The 17,458-nt window shown below is 40.6% G+C and overlaps 1 protein-coding gene across 1 annotated transcript; it reads left to right on the top strand.

Annotated features, from left to right (window-relative positions):
• Positions 1-2,864: 2,864 nt before the first annotated feature.
• LOC309706657 (uncharacterized protein) lies at positions 2,865-16,718 on the top strand (the record flags this gene model as incomplete). The annotated part of the gene is made up of 10 exons (XM_082533379.1): positions 2,865-2,889; positions 3,191-3,203; positions 3,786-3,827; positions 4,281-4,329; positions 12,527-12,588; positions 12,887-12,925; positions 13,034-13,270; positions 14,879-15,105; positions 15,347-15,522; positions 15,730-16,718. 10 exons carry the CDS (start codon positions 2,865-2,867, stop codon positions 15,826-15,828), a joined length of 969 nt encoding a protein of 322 aa, XP_082389505.1. The 3' UTR covers positions 15,829-16,718.
• Between the last annotated feature and the right edge of the window lie 740 nt (positions 16,719-17,458).

Raw genomic sequence — 17,458 nt, 5'->3', positions numbered from 1 at the left:
GAATGGACGAATGCTGGTCGTGCTAAAAGGTGGTTGGGGTTCTCACAGTAGAGAACTGCTACACACAGAACACAGTGGTCCATGTTGTTACGAAGAACTTGTGCTCAGTTTGAGTACGATGCCATTAACAGGACAGGGGAATGTTTCCGCTGTGGGAAAGCCTGAGTGATTTTCACTGTGGCCTTCATAAACATATATTACTACGGGACATGGCAGCCATACTTGTACACAACATTCAACCAGAAGGTCATGCAGCAAAAAAAGGAAAAATGAGTCCGCTTCCAACTAAATTAGTTTTATTCTACTGAGTGGTAGAAGTAAAGAACAGTGTGTCACACATCATTTGTTTTCAGATCCCCTTTGTACAGTTACGGGTGTCAGGAAAACACCGGAGGTCACATGATGGCATGTGACCTTGAGTACCTGATGTTAATGGTTTGTCTATAATTGGCTTTCAGTGCATCTTATTAATAAAGAGGATGATGATACAAGACAGTTGAACCACAGTAATAGAACAAGAAGATATTCATCTGTGGTTATGTCCAGATATATGCACATGTTCTGATTTATTTATTTATTTTGTGCTGTATTGTACAAATGAATAAAACTGAGTTTAAAATATCTGCAGTAAATGAAGTGAAGGTCGGGGCTGCAAAAGTAATGCTTGCACTTGATCTCCACAAATTTTCCTTCCTGGGAACATGCAGCGATGACACCATGTGACAGGGAAGCAGCCCAAAAAAATTTGTGTCACAGCTGAACGGCCGACAAATCTGCAGCAAATGCATTCTGCTGTCATCTCGGTGTAATCTCGCTATAATCCAAAATCTCTACGGAATTCTTTCAGCACCTTGTTGAGTCTTGGAAGTGAAGAAAGGAGTGTTCAGAAGGCAGAAGTGTCTAACCCAGTGCTAATAAAATGTATCTGATAAAGTGTAGTCTGCAGATAAATTAGTAAGAAGGTCCATGAAGTGCATGTCGTTTTTTAAAGGCAGCAGCAGCAGCAGCAGCAGCATGTACAGAAGATGATTGAGAGCCGAGTGAGGAGAGAAACTCCGACTGTTAACAATGTGCACTTATAAAATAATACTGAAATCTTACTATATATTTTTTATGTTGTGATTTTTAATGTCGTTTTGGTCCTCTGCTTTCTCTCTGACTTACTCTAAAATTCCATTTTACATTTCATAGCTGTCCACAAAGCAGCGTGCAGATCACCCACCTGTCCAGCTCGCCTCCACACTTTCACTTTTCACTTTTCACTTTTTCACTTTTCACTTTTCACTTTTGAAAGTGGGTCCCACATTTATACAGCCGTGTTTCACACATGACTATAAAAGGCGGAAGAGGGAGTAGTTCTTTCCAATGTAGACAATCTGAATGATAGTTTCTTTCCACTGTGTTCCTGTTAATGAAAAACTACAATTTCACCCAAAATGATTAAAATCAAATCAAATCAAATCACTTTTATTGTCACATCACATGTGCAGGCACACTGGCACAGCACATGCGAGTGAAATTCTTGTGTGCGAGCCCCACAAGCAACAGAGATGTGCAAACACAACAACACAAACGAGCAAAATACAAGAATGGCCAACCTGAAACTAATAAATATATGTACAATATATAATAGTGTATGCATTTCTGGATGTGTATACTAAATATTTTCCTACGTGTGTGTGTGTGTGTGTGTGTGTGTGTGTATACACATTTTTACAAATTAAATAGTAAAAAAATAAAATAAAATAATAATAATAATAATAAAATATATAAAATATACAGAGTTGAATATGTGCAAAACAAGTGGCATTTATATACAGTGTGGAGTGTGGAGTAAAATATCGATATTTTAATGTGGAAACCTTCTGTTTCCACATCTGGACTTTCTGTTGCTGCCCACGCAGGTGAAACTTTCTTTGAAGTGGCTTATTGAAGTTGTAATTGATAATCAATTCCCACACAATGTGAGAATCCAATCAATTTGTTTATCAGGGGAAAGGTGTGATTTTTTTAGGACACTGGAGCCTAACATTAATCAGTTTAATCTTAGCTTATTTCCATAAGAAGAAAAACATACTGAGAAAGAGATCACCAAAATATACATGTACAAATGTGAAATAGTCATATGTAGTGTGAAAGAGCTATTTGACATCTTTAAATTCAAAGTAATGTATAAATCCACTTACATAAAACATGAAAAGGCGCAGCAGCGATGCCCATCTCAGCCAGTGTATGATGGTGGGGCAAGATGGCAGCTTCCACAACATGACGCCAGCTCCTATGTATTTTTAGTAGATAAATGATACGTTTATGTATCAATTTGTTGGAAGATGTAATTACACCTTAATTATGTAATTAGAAGCAAAAATGATTTTTTTTTTTAATCAAATCACCTCAAAAAATTACTGTACTTACTTTCTAAATCATTCTTTACCTCTAAAAGGGGCGGCTGTGGCTCAGGAGGTGGAGCAGGTCATCTACTAATCAGATGGTTTTTGGGTCGATCCCTGGCTGCTCCAGACTGCATGCTAACTGTCCTTGGGCAAGACATTAACCCCAAGTCACTCTCTGATGCATTCATCAGAGTATGAATGTGTGTGAATGTTAGATAGAAAGCACAGAAAAAGGGCTTCTATGAACAGGTGTGAATGAGGCAACCTGTATAGAGCGCTTTGAATGTTCAGGTAGAGTAGAAAAGCACTGTAAAAATGTCTGTGTTGATTTCTTTTGGACCTCAAACATTACTCACCTTGTTGCAGGTTTCTTTATTAATGCTGAAAACCCAGAATGGAAACTGACCTTACTGCTTCCTTCCTTTCCAAACTATTGCGGCTCCTCCAACCAACGGCCGCGGCAGGCTAAACATGAGGACACAGATGACGCGCAACAGTAAACACATGAGATACACCTCTGTACTATTTGCTACTTTTATTCCACATACAAGTGTCCACTATACAAATCGGCACACGGGCTCAAACCATTAAACAAATGCACAGACTGCACAAATAACTGCACCATTTACTATGCCAAATTTCAACATTGGCCTATTGCATAACTTAGTGAATAAGTATACATAAACCATCAAGTTGCAGTCAAAAAGTGCATCAAAATGATTCAAGCTGCGCTCAAGCTGCAGTCAACAGAAGGTTTTGCCTCATGCTCACCCTACCTTTCTGCTCATTAACATCAGGTGCCGTGAACAGGTGAGTGCAACCACATTTATCACCTAACACACCCATGAGTCACGCCCCACACCCGTGTACCAATACAGTGAGTGCATTTAAACTATTCTGCCCTCACTAGGGTGTGAAGCTGGTTTCTAGCTTGGCAGATAGCTAACAGGTCCACAATAAACATCCAGGAGTCAGCGGATACGTTTTAGATGTTTACTGTTGAAGCACTGTAAAACTGGTACAGAAACAAAAATAAAATTGCATTTTCTTTACAACATCAAACATTAAGCCATGCACTACAATGTATATAACACATAAACACAAACTTATCCAAACCCTTTCACTGGTTATTAGGCCCACGCATTTAGCGATTAGCTTAATGCTAACATTACATGGGAAATCCCATAGACGGGCTAACGTGTTAGCATCGCGGCCGTTTTTCCTCACAAAAGAAAGTTTTCCACACAAACCTCTAAACTGCTACACAAAACTATCGCGGGAAAGCTTACAAAACAGATAGCAACTACTTACAGGCATGTGCTCTCTCAGGCTCAGCAAGAAAAAGTGAACAAAAAGTGGAACAGACAACAGTTTGGCTATCCGGTTGTTCAGTCTGACGTCACTAGCCGTGTCTGGGTCTAAACTCCGCTGCAGGTCCATATATCAAACGATCACTATGGCATTACTGAGAGTTGAAAAACTGTCTAAAGTCTTTCATCTTTAATAAAATGATCAGCGTTCTGCTCTACCAGGTGTAACAATTGAGTTTAGCATCCAGGCATCCATGAAAACGGAATTTATGATATTTAACGGAGTTAGAAGTTAGCAGGGAGTTAGCTCGCTAGCTTCTATCTAAATACAATATAGCATGTCCTGACTGCGGGGGTTTGGAAACAAATTAAAACGTACATCTCTGTTATCACTTATCAGAAAATGTTTGGCCCAATTAATTTTGAAAGTGTTATTTAAAGTAGAAAAGTCTAAGACGTTAAGCCCACCTGATTCGTACTTATTCATCACAACAGTTTTTCTAATATAATGCGTACGGTTTTTCCATATAAAATTAAAGAGCATACGGTCAATATCTTTACTAATTTTCTTATCCAGGTGTAAGGAGAGAGCAGCATATGTTCATCGGGATATCCCTTCAGCTTTAGTAAGTAACACCCTACCTTTCAAAGACAAGTCCCTTTGCACTCACTGCTTGAACTTTTTTAGGGTTTTAGCTTAACAATGCTCGCAATGCAATGATGCAAGTATTCAAGTATTCAAGTAATCATCACATAAAAAAGCACATGTAACAGATTACGTCCATCGTTTTTAAGCAAGAAAAAAACAAACAAACTGAAAATATTGACAAAATGTGGCAATGAAGTAGATGCAGAATAAACGAGCCGTGTTCCTGTACACTCTGTCATGTAACGGTGTGTGGCAGGCAGGAAAATAGGACCCAAACACAAACTCACAGGAAAACAGGACTGAACTCAAAATGCAGCTTTATTGCTGACAGGTGACAAACGATAACAGTGATACCAAAGCAATGCAAAACTAAACTGGGAAGAGCTAATTGTAGTGATGGCCCGCTTGAAGCTGACGCTCCGGAGCGTGTGTCGAAAAAAACAACACACTGGTTCAGAAGCACTGTGTCGAGGCTTGCTTCGTTTGGCAAAAGTCACGTGACCAGTGACGTCCGAAGCTTCATTACGCACGTAACTGCTTCGGTACCTGATTCAAACGGATATAAGGAAGTGAATTATACACCATACAGCTAAAACAGTAACTGGGAGCAGGTTTACGGATTCTGCATACAAACGTGAACACAGAGCACGGACCCGACGCGTCAGAGTCAGATTTTGGTGCGTCGTCGGGTCCGCGCTGTGTTTGCCTCTTTTTTTTTCCGCTGGCTTCTGCAGCTGCAGGTTTCATAACTCTCTGTTTACATCTCTAATTAAGTCTCACATGTGTCAGCTTTCTTTTAATAGATACGAAATTATGGATATATACTGTTAAATGATCAGAATTGTAATATTTCTGACTGAGGCAAAACTTTCCAGATTCCAATCAAATTGAATCGGATCCTGTATCGAATCAAAATGATTCTACAAATCAGTGACGATGCAGCCGTACTCAGCCCCCTAAGCATTTTCCCTTTCCAGTTCACAATCAATCCTACCCCTAGGTCAAAAATATGTATAGGACAATTGGCCTAATCTAATATTTTGTATGAACCTGTCCAGCTGTCCAGTGATTAAACGACAAGTAGATGGAGGCAGGACTTCACAGCAGGGGCATACTCCATAATGTGCTGTGCATTCTCATATGTATATTATATATATTGCTCACTTATTGTATTTACCAACATCAAGGAGTTATGAGCAAAGAAAGGCCACACCATAGTGCATGTTTAAATAGGGAAAGTTTATTGATCAAAATGTATTACGCAAATACGCATTACATTTTTTTCAGCCCCCCAATCGAGAAAACAAAACCAATTACATGTTCAAAGCAACGGAACGGTGGCCCAATATCAGAGAGAACTCCACTCTTGAGTGAGCAGCGATGATTGAGCAGTCCGTTTTAATTTGCAGATTCAAGCTGCTCTTCAAAATTTTCACCACCAGATGTCACCAGAGAGGACTGTGTTGAAAAGCTTCGAGTAATGAACCGTTTTTCAATACAAGCTTCAGTGCTTCGGAAAGCTTCATTTGGCCATCACTAGCTAATTGTAACACATACCAGAAGACACAGGGAGAATCACACACAGCATGAGGGACGACACGACACTGACTCAGAGAAACACAGGGTTTAAATACACTGGGAAGTAACGAGGGGAATGAGACACAGAAGGAGGGCACAGCTGGGAGAAATCAGGACTGACGAGACAAGCAAAGCAGGACACATTTACATAAGACACGGACCTACAAAGTAAAACAGGAAGGATCACACAGAGACGCGAACTTGACACAGTGGAGACAGCAACTAAGAAACACAGAGACATAAACCATAAGGCAGAGGACTCTAAGAACAGAGGGGACACAGAGAAACATGAAGGGCAAGGGATCGAAACTAGAAACCATAGAATAAATCACACACATAAGTACAATAACACAAAAACCACAAAGAACTAAAAACGCTGGGTCAGGAGACCCAGCGACCGTGACACACACCTGTTCACCTGCACGCGAACACAAATATCTCATCAGCTGATCACAGAGACGCAGGTCTGTGCATTTAGGCACGGTTAAGATGGCACGCTGAAGTTCAAACCAAGCATCAGGATGAGGACGTATTTCAGAAGCTGATGGAAAATAGGAAGAAAAGTGTAACTCAGCACTTGTTACAACAAAGGTGTGCAGACGTCCAGATGTTAAACCCTGAAGCAGATGAGTTCAGCAGCAGAGGCCAAACTCAGTGTTACTCCTGTCACGTAACTTTCCAGTTTATTCAGAAGCATGCGTTATATTTCACAAAACGAGAAACTGGGTTATGTGTAAAATGTGAATTACAAAGAATTTTATAACTGTAATTTAATCTCTGTGTAAACAGCTGTCAGTAAAGTGCACTGGATGTTACAACACGGAGGGAGAGAGTTTATTTTCCATAGGTAATAAACTTTGTTGTCATTTGATTCACAGTGAGAGCAGGTGTGTGATTCCAACACAAAGGTCAGAGTTACTCAATACATTACCCAACTTTAGAATCTTAATATATCTAACAAAGCTTATCGTGAGTTAAAGGATCATTTTCACCCTAAAACAAAGAAAAAAGTCATTTTCAGAGCCTTCAAAGTTTCATTTGAGATACATTTCAGGTCACGTGTTAGCAAACAGACAGTGTTCAGGTATTAAACACACAGCACCTCGTGCACGTTTGTAACCATGGGATCCACACATTCAGCAACACAGTAGTGTTATTACTGTTTTGGGTGGGGGCAGCTATAGATTAGAATCACGTGTGACCTCATGCTGCTGATGGATGCGTTGCAGTCACATGATCCAATCATGCTGTGGAGCAATGAAGTCAGGTGGGTGCAGGAAAATGTCTAGACCGGATTTGTTTGCACTATAAAGCAGCTCAGGATAACGTTGCCACTGGGCCACACTGGCCCTGTTTATCTGTGGGGAATCGTGCACGGGTTCACGTGTGAGTGACTACACCTACAGCACCTACAGCGCAGCGTCATTTTGTAAATAAAGGCGCGTTTTCTTTGATTTGCGGTTGTCTCGAGTGCATGCTTCCACAGCCGTCACACATACTGCTGTCATATTAAGAAAATGTTTGCGACGTCGAAAATAGCGACGGCCATCTGGGACTTTCTAGTGGACGACTTCATGGCTGCGCCTTCACCTGGAGACTGGCGGTCCATCACAGAGGGATTCCAGGAGCGCTGGAACTTCCCTCTGTGCTGTGTAGCCCTGGATGGGAAGCACGTCCAGACAAAGGCACCCCATATATCATATAGGAGACACACACATTGATATACACTAAATATTTATTGCATTTCTTTTTTGTGGTGCCCAAATTTATGCACCTGCTTGATTTTGTTTAAACAATTATTGCACACTTTCTGTAAATCCAGTAAACTTCTTTTCACTTCTCAAATATCACTGTGTGTGTCTCCTGTATGATATTTAACTGACATTTTTTATTGTAACAACCAACGATTTATACAGGAAAATAATGTCTATTAACAAGGTTGCCCAAACTTTTGCATCCCACTGTATTAGTATATTTTGTCATTAGTATAATATGAAATAACTTCTACATGTGTCAAGTTGTGTGCCAACATTTGCTGTGTAGTAGAACTGAGACATTAGTCATTATAAAAATTTATTTGAAATAATATTAAAATTCTCAAACAGAAAAACATTAAACATAAATATATAAAATATAAGTATTTACAGAGAGACAGGAATAAAAAGGACCAGCTGCTCTCCAGAGCAGGAACAAGGCTGAGGAGGAAATGCTCCATTGGAGACTGGTGTGGTCTCTTCAGGGACTCCAGGATGGCCAGCTCCACCGCCGATGGACCGTCCTGGGACCCGTCCCTCATCTGCCTCGGAGCCGTCCTCCTCTGTGGGCCTGTAAAACAGCACAAAACACAAAGAAATGAGAAGGCTGCTACTAGATTTTAATTTCAACAGTGAAAAAAAACAAAAACAGGATATAATCAGATTGGTTGTAGATATTTAGTAAAGGTGATCACAAGGCAATCCCACCGACTAAAAAGGTATCAGTGCTTGCTGTACATACCTGTGGGTGCAGCAGCCGGAGCTCAGGGACTGGGGAGCCAGGAGAAGCAACAGGGGATGCTCTGCTGCAGAATCAGTTGGCTCTATCAATACAGTATTAAATGCTAACAGGTTGAATATAATCAGAGAAAGTATATACAGTGGTCCCTCCTTTATTGCAGCAGGGGTTCTCAGAATAACTAGCCCCTGGCCACGCACTTTATACACTGTTTTCTCCACACACATGAACATTGGTCACAGTTCTCACAATTGATTCTCAAAGTGCAAACCTTTGTAGATTGCAAAACGTAAAAGTATTATTATGCCGCGTTTTGTCTTCATCTGCCCGCCACTTTCGTGCGCCCTTTCCCCTCGCGGTGCAGGTGTCTATTTCCGAATGAGGCTCATAGTTATGGGTGTTTTTGTGCTGTTTTTTCTATTGGACGTGATGGTTATCAAAACCAAACATGATAAATTTGGCAAGCGCAGGAGACACGACACGGAGCAGATTTGTCAATCAGGCTGCAGAATGCAATGCTGTACGGTGCAAAAAAAAGAAAAGAAAAAGAAAATCAGCGGAAAAGCGAAGCAGTGACAGCGGGACCACTGTGTGCTGCTTATTAATAAAGAAAATATATTCCTATATGACAACATGCATGAAAGCAGAACGGTATTTGTACGTCAGTGGGAAAATAGCGGTGGCTTGCTAGCTTTTGTGCGGCTTCCCCGGGTCAGCGAAAACTTAAGAGAAAACTTAAGAGAAATGAATGAACCAGGTTGCCCTTCACATATCTTCCTCCAAGCTCGGTCCTTTATATTCCTGTCTCGGTCCAGAAAGCAGCTGGTGTCGTACAGCTCCAGGTTGTTTGCTACGGCGTTGATTAGCCTTCCTTCCATTGAAGAATGAAGGGGTTTGGCTGGATCTGCCCCTTTGACCTAGGTCACAGCCACGTCACCAGGCTCCTGATTGGTTGTCGCGGCACGATTTGACGCTGGAGTTCAGATTTTTCCAACTCCAGGTAGACGCGTAACGCACGTATGCACAAAATGCAACACAAAAACTCACGCACGTGGTTTTATTCGCGAGTCAAACGCTCCAAACGCGCTAGACTGACGCGCGTTTCAGGCGTTTTGGCGACACAAATCTGCTTCCGAATTTTCGCGGGAGCCGCAATCGCGGGTCATCACGCTTTTCCATTGACTTTACATGTAAACCTGACGCTCTGTTCGCGTCTATCGCGTTCGGTGTGAACACACCGTAAGAGCTTTTTATAGAATAAATTGCATGACTGCAGTGAGAAAGCAGTAACATCACGACAATGTCAGTAGGGAGTGGGGAGAGGGTTTTAGGAAAGATTCGAGTGCCCGGTCTTACAACTGCAGCACAGATCATAATAAAATTGCTATTTGCTTGGGTATTACCTTCATGAATGACATCCATATTACTAGGAAGCAAATTCTGCATCTTCAAGTTAGGATTTTAAGGGGGATAAGGGGCGGGGACACCAACTGATGTGCAACTTCTACTAAAGCTTTAGCATCATACTAATGATTCTTGACGCCAGCGAGGCTGACAAACTGCTGATACATACTTAGGTTTCTGAACATTAAACTTGTTGCTGCCTTTCATAGTGTGTAACTTGAAGGCCCTGAGTACTTTCTCTCACACTGAAAACACTGGGATGATCACATTATTTGAACATTACCTAATAAGACTGATTCAGCACAGACAGTTATGTTAAACTTTCCTAGCAGTCCTTCACAAACAGGGAACAGTCTTTCTATTCTCTCCATCTGTCAGCTGCTGCTGGCTCTTCCTCCTCCTCTTCCTCACACACTGCTGAGTTTGTCCTGGTGGATCATCAGGGGTGCAAAGCCTCACAGATGATGTGCAGCAGTGGGTCCCTCAGTCTGTCCTCACTCTGGACACTTGCAGTTGTCACACATGGAAATGAAATGTGCGATAAGCTGCAGGATTCAGACACAAGTGTAACTTATAAACACACGTTCATACTTTTATTCCACAATCAGAGAGAAAGAAACAGAGAGAGTGCAGGACAGACAGACAGGTGACAGTCTCAGGTGTACACACTGCTACACAACAGCACCAGAGAAGGAGGATTTAGTGTTTGTGTTATTACGAGTGCTACACAAGAAGAGTTCCCAGATGGTGCAGTGGACACATGTGTGACTGCTGTGATTAAAGCATCTTTCTTTCAGCTTAACGAGTGAACAATAGTGTGTTTGGTCCTTTATTTTATATCAGTAGGCACCTTGTTTTTGTGTTATACTAATTTTCTTTGCTCATACTTTAAGTTAGTGTTTCGGTGTCACAAGACTTTTACTACCACAAACATAAGCACCCTGGGCGCAGCGCCCAGTCATGAGCTACACAAGCACCAGCTTTAATTTGACTGATTGTTGAATCTCTCTTTATGGATGTGCCTTCCTTTGCTGCACCAAATTTCACATTTGGGCTCCTCGTCAAAGAAACAGCGCCTTCCTCTTCTGGCCTATTTCAACATCATCTTCCTGTCGCTACTCTAACTGTGATCAACATAGGTGGTGCATTTTGTCCTAATCCAAACTTGGCCTCTCCTGAGACGACCTTCTTGGAACCTTGGGAAATTTTGATGCCATAAGAAGAGCCTGAGTAGGGCTGGGTATCGTCACTGATTTCTAGAATCGATTCAATTCCGATTCACAAGGTCCCGAATCGATTCGATCCACGATTCGATTTAATTCGATTCGATTTAAATCTGGGAAATTTTGACAGTCAGAAATATTATAATTCAGATCAGTACATTTACATATTTTTGTATCAATCAAAAGGAAGCTGACACACGCAAGACTTTATCACAGGTGTAAGCGTCACAGCAGATGCCTTTGTGTCAAAGTAGCTGAAGATAAAACACAGAAAAACATGAAGGTGATTTTCCTGGCCTGGGATTTTATAAAAATGTTCTGCAGTACATCAAAAATGAAAGAAAACCATTAATCAACATATGAACATCACCTCTGACATTACAGCGGTTTTATTAGAGACACGGTTAAGCGTTTTACATTTTGAATAATTTTAAAAAGTTTTAATTTGTTCAGTATTGAACAGCAGAAATGAGGTTTTCTTTTCGGAAGAATGTAAAAGGGAAAAAAACAGCGGCCGACAGCCTGTAAACAGCGGTAGACTTGTGCGTAACAAGCAAGCGAATAATGAAGAAAGCGAAACTGTTCTTGAAGTACAGAGAGAGGGAGAGCTGTGCATCGCGGTGGAAGCAAAACAGTAAAAGTCAGAGTGAATTCATGATGATGTTTATGTGAAGCGTTTGGATCTTCTTTTGCTGCTGGTTCGGTCAATATTGTTTGGAGAGAGATCAAACTAACAGCTTTAGAATCGGCTCATAAAGGGCGTGAACACAAAGCGCGGACCCGCCGACAGATCAGAATCAGCGAGCTGTCGGCTTTCAGCCCCGACCGTGAGAAAGGCGACATCTCACTGATTCTGATCCGCGGGTCGCGCTGTGTGTTTAAGTCTATGTGCAGAAGCCGTGTTCCTGCTCTCATTTACTGTCTTAACTGTTTGGTGGTTCTTGAAATTTTGTGAGATGTCACCTGAGATTCTGGCATTTTGGGCAAAATAAATTTATATTAAAAAATCGATTCAGGATTTTAATGAATCGATTTTACGTTATCCAAGCCAGAATCGATTTTAATCGATGAATCGATTATAAAAACCCACCCCTAAGCCTGAGAGTCCAGAATCCAGAGCCTAAGATGACCCTTTTGTTTTGGTTGTTTGTAGTCAGATGTTTGACTTGTGTTTTCCATATATACTAAATAATTTCATCTTTAAAATTGTATCCCAGGAGAGGTATAATGTGTCATGCTTATTTGTTCCTGTTTTGTTTTTGGCCCATGAAGGTTTCTAAGTGCAATCCAGGCTCCTGGCTAATGTTATAATGCTTCTCCGTTCAGTGAAGGACTAACTGTTAATATTTTAAGATTTTTTTTAAGGCCACTGCAAAGTTTAGTGACCTTTTTATCAGCAAGTGATGTCAATGACAAACATTGCTCCTGATAATAATGAATCTGGTCTAAATGTTTGTTTTTTGTTCTGACCACTAGGATTGGGTCTCCCACCAGAATACCAGCCTTCACATCGAGAACTGCAAACTTCTGCGAAAGCAGTCAGTCTTTCTTCTCTGTACTTCGTGATTATGAACCGATATCTTTGGGGCAGCGCAACCATGGTTGTGCCGAAATGATGTCGGGGTTGTAATGCTAGGATAGCTTCCTAAGAACTGTTCATTTGTATTTTTTCATTTTTCTTTGTCATATTTGTTGCGTTCCTGTAAAGCACCTTAATGATTTATTGTTAAAAGGCTGAATACATTTCTAAGTTTTTGAATTAATGAACAATAATATATTTTTAAGGACATTCTACCTGGCAACATCTGACAAAAATGTACCTGTGTTTTTCCACAGATACCCAGAGTGGAACGGTGAAATAGCATCACCGCGAGGGTAAATATCTTCATTTGAAGTCATTTGGCGAATAAAAAAACATGCCAGCATTGGAGCCTTTCATTTTCTTTCATTTAACTGTGCTTTTCTTTTTAATGCACTTGTTAGTGCGTCAGGTGCCAAGCCCTCTCCCGCAACGTCTGCTGAGACTTCCCAGAAGAAAACCAGACATGAGAGTCGTTCCCGTTCCTGCAGCCCCCGCAGTCATCGTGACTCGGAGCAAAGCAGCGACAGGCGAAGAAGGCTTTCCCGCTCTCGCAGACCCCGCACTCATCGTGACTCGGAGCGTAGCAGGGACAGGCGAAGCAGCCATTCCCGCTCCGGCAGCCCACGTCGCCACCGTAAGTAAGTAAGTAAGTAAAATTTATTTATATAGCGCTTTTCACAGATAAAAATCACAAAGTGCTTTACAACACAGAAAATGGGAATATAAAACAATATAACAGTAAATAAAACAATGTAAAACAATAAAACTATAAAAATAGCATAAGAAGAAATTAATCAAATGCTTTTCTAAATAAAAATGTCTTCAGCTGTTTCTTAAAACAATCAATGGAGTCCGTGCAGCGAAGAGACAGTGGGAGAGAATTCCACAACCGTGGTGCCACAGTCTGAAAGGCCCGATCACCACGAGTTTTAAAACGAGTGCGTGGTACCACCAACAGTCTCTGATCTAATGACCTTAAAGCCCGAGAAGATGTATGTGATTTCAGCAGGTCAGATAAATATTGAGGAGCCTGACCATGCAGGGCCCTAAAGGTTAGAACTAAAATTTTAAACTGAAACCTAAAATTTACAGGCAACCAGTGAAGGGAGGCCAAGACTGGAGTGATATGCGATCTTCTCTTGGTGCCTGTTAAGAGACGTGCTGCAGCATTCTGCACAGTCTGAAGACGATTTAAGGCTGATTTGTTAAAACAAGTAAAAAGGCCATTACAATAGTCTAAACGAGAAGAAATAAAAGCATGAATAATCATCTCAAGTTCAAGCTTTGATACCATTAGTCTGAGTTTAGAAATATTCCGTAAATGATAAAAACAGTTTCGGACCAGCTGCTTAGAATGCTGCTCGAGCGACATCGAGCTGTCAAATAAGACACCGAGATTTCTAAGGCTTGATTTTACGTAAGGGTCTAAGAAGCTGATATGCTGTCTAATTTCTGGGACCATATGGTCTGGAGCAATAATTAGAGTTTCTGTTTTATCAGAGTTTAGTTGGAGAAAATTGTCATATAACCATTTGTTGATTTCTGTCAGACAATTACTTAAATTAGACAATTTATAAAACTCAGACATTTTGAAGGAACAGTATAGTTGGATGTCGTCAGCATAGAGATGATAGGAGATATATTTATAGCGCTTAATAATCTGGCCTAGGGGAAATACATAAAGTAAAAAGAGAATTGGACCCAGGACAGATCCCTGAGGTACCCCACACGGCAAAACTGTTGATTCTGATGTGACATGATTCATGCAAACAGTAAAAGATCTCTCAGACAGATATGATATAAACCATTTTAAAACAACACCAGTAATCCCAAACAAGTTCTCGAGTCTGTTTATCATGATACTGTGATCTACAGTGTCAAAAGCAGAGCTGAGATCCAGCAGGACCAGCACTGTGTATTCTCCGTGACTTGCAGAATAGGAGGAACAGTCATTCCTGTTCTCAATTACGCAGCCGCCGAAGGGAGAGACACAGAAGCCAATCACGATCTCTGTACAGGTCCAGACGCAATCGCAGGTCTGTCCAACAAACATTTTGAGAACTAGGATCAATCAAGAAGATTTAGCTCTCCAGTGGATTGTTAAAGGGTGAAATATAACATATATATAAAAAGATCAACTTGAAAAAACTTAATTGGTGGACAGCATTTACCTTTTGTATCCATGCTGGGTGTGTGCTTTGAGATGTTTCTGAGTTATTAAGTTCTTTGATCCATACTTTTTTCAGGTCCCGGTCTCATTCTGACTCCTCGTGGTATGACCGTCCTTCCTCTTCACGATATCGATCACGCTCAAGGTGCCGCGAGAGACGATCCTCACTGAGAAGAAGAGATGAGAAACGTTCATCACCGAGGAAAAGCTGGGAGAGGCGATCGTCGACTGAGAGGTCATCTCCGAGGCGAAAGAAGTCAAGCAGCTCAAAGATCTTGGCAAAGAAACTGCTGGAAACATCAGGTTTGAAAATTGCTTCATGTTTTATTTTTTTGTATGTACTCATTAGTTTTTCTAAGATCAAAGTTCTCCTCCCCCCTCACAACCTTAACTTTACTAATGTAAAGGATAAATAAAGACCAGTGCCACCAGAAATGTCAGCATAGTTTTTTCTACTATTATAAAACTTTCAGAAACGGTAGATGATTTTCGAGACTTGGCACCCACCAAAGTGTGAATCTCTTTTGCACCTGTGGTCTTTTAGCTCTCCAGTCCTTATCAAACCAGTCTGACCTGGAGACTGTCGTCAAAACTTTGGCTCCTGCCCTGCTGGCTGAGCTAGTCAAGATGAAGTCGTCCCCATCAACATCATCATCATCGTCCTCACGTTCTGCATCTCCAGAAACAACTAAAGGGACGCCTAGCACAGAGAAGACAGAGGTGACTTCATATTATGCCTTTTTTCATGAATGCACAGTTTTGGACAATTTATAATGTGATCAGTGACAGATGACGTGATTGTTGATGCCACACAACCAAGATTAAATCTTTCAACACAGATTTATACAAGCAGATAGTTTGAGTCAAGTTGTCATGATGAAATCTGCATTTGGTTTGTTCATAATTTTCTTCCCTGTGTTTCCACAGGCTGGCAAATCTTCCCCTCCGACCATGGTGAGGCTACAAGGGACTGTAAGTAGTCTCTGTCACAGTGATGTGATTTCTGCTATGGAGAAAACATTTTGAAAAACTAAGTCAGTTGTTTTGTTTAGGTCAAAATTACAGGTATGTACACTGAAATTTGTTCACTGTTCAGGGGCGGATCTAGAGAAATTTTCTTAGGGTGGCAAAGAAATCAAATAGGGTGGCAAAATCGAAGCCTTCTTATTTTTCAAACACATATGCAGGTGGTTACATATGGTTAGAATAATTCAAATGCAGTAAGTATACACGTTTTTCATATAAATATAGTCTAGAACTTAATTATTGTCTGTAGCCCACATAATTACACACTTTAGTTACATAAAACATGTGAGTTTCTGTATAGCCTGTATAATAAATAAATATGTAGCCCAACAAGTATAAAATCCAGACACACTGTTAGAAAACAGTCACATTGTTACAGCTTAAATGACACAAAATGTCAGAAATCTGCACTGTCATGAACAACAATTTAAACCTAATTTTTCATGATTTGTTGGATGAACCCACTGAGGTCTGAAATACAATCGGCCATTTTTGACTCCTTTTGAGTTTACGTTTGTATTTCACCCTCAGATTGTTTCATTTTATTTTGTTCCCCTTGCCTTGTTTGGTGTCATTCTTTTCAGCTCAACTGAATTTAGTTGTTTTTTTCACTGACATACTGCATTAGTATTACTGATCTGAAACCACACAAAGAACGTAAAATCCTAGTAGTATGTTTTTACTGTAAAAAAAAACACCACAGTATATTTTTATAACTTGAAATGCAAATATAAATTGTACATTTTGTAAACATATACAACTATTTATCTAAAAATGCAGCCGATACACCTGCCGTTTTTTGTTTTTTTTTTTCATTTTGTATAAGAATTTAAAAATATTACTACAACTAAAATGAGAGAACAATTAGGTGTCGCACTAAAATGCCCCACAAACTATGTGTGCCAGTAAAAAAAAAGTTTGTCCACCAAAAGACAGAACAGCACAGGGACAAACCTGCAGGCCTGATAACAGCAGCTGTATCACTCCGCTGGTTTTCTACTTAGTGACAGTGTTTACATTGCAAATGTGCCTTTGTGACATTCATTAGTGCCCTCACTGACACACAAAACAAAACGACTACACAACAGAACTACACAAGACAACACACTAAGTAAACACTCCACACTAAACGTCACAAATCTCCCACATCTAAAAACTCTCTCTCTCACTTGCTTGCTCTGTCTCGCTGCCGTTACCGTCACTCCTAAAACGTTTCCCTCTTCCTAAACAATCAAATCCCACGCGTTGACTGTTTTTTTAATTGGTCGACATGGTACATTTAGGAAGGTGGTGGCTTTTTTTCTTTCTTTACTGTTTTCGTGCTGTCCTTACAAAACGCTTAAAACACACACACACAAAAACGTGACGACAGTATTTAGAACAAAGCGTGGCTTATATATATTATCATAACTCTGGATTTACTGGCCTGTAATTAAAATTTAAAAACTTTGAAGTCCGAATTTTCAATGTGGGCTGAAATAGAAACTCAGCGTGGCTGCGGCTTGTTGCTGTGTCAGCTTACATCAGTCATGTGATTTGGAGGTGCAGCGTGTCCGTGGACCACAGAGGGTTAATAACACTCACCTTCCTTCCATTTCCAGAGTGTAACATCCACCCACCTGTGTAAAAA

The sequence above is a fragment of the Aulonocara stuartgranti genome (assembly GCF_965226115.1).
Source record: "Aulonocara stuartgranti genome assembly, chromosome: 1".
Taxonomy (NCBI): Eukaryota; Metazoa; Chordata; class Actinopteri; order Cichliformes; family Cichlidae; genus Aulonocara; species Aulonocara stuartgranti.
The sequence above is the reverse complement of the archived record's forward strand: the minus strand, read 5'-3'. Positions and strand labels throughout refer to the sequence as shown.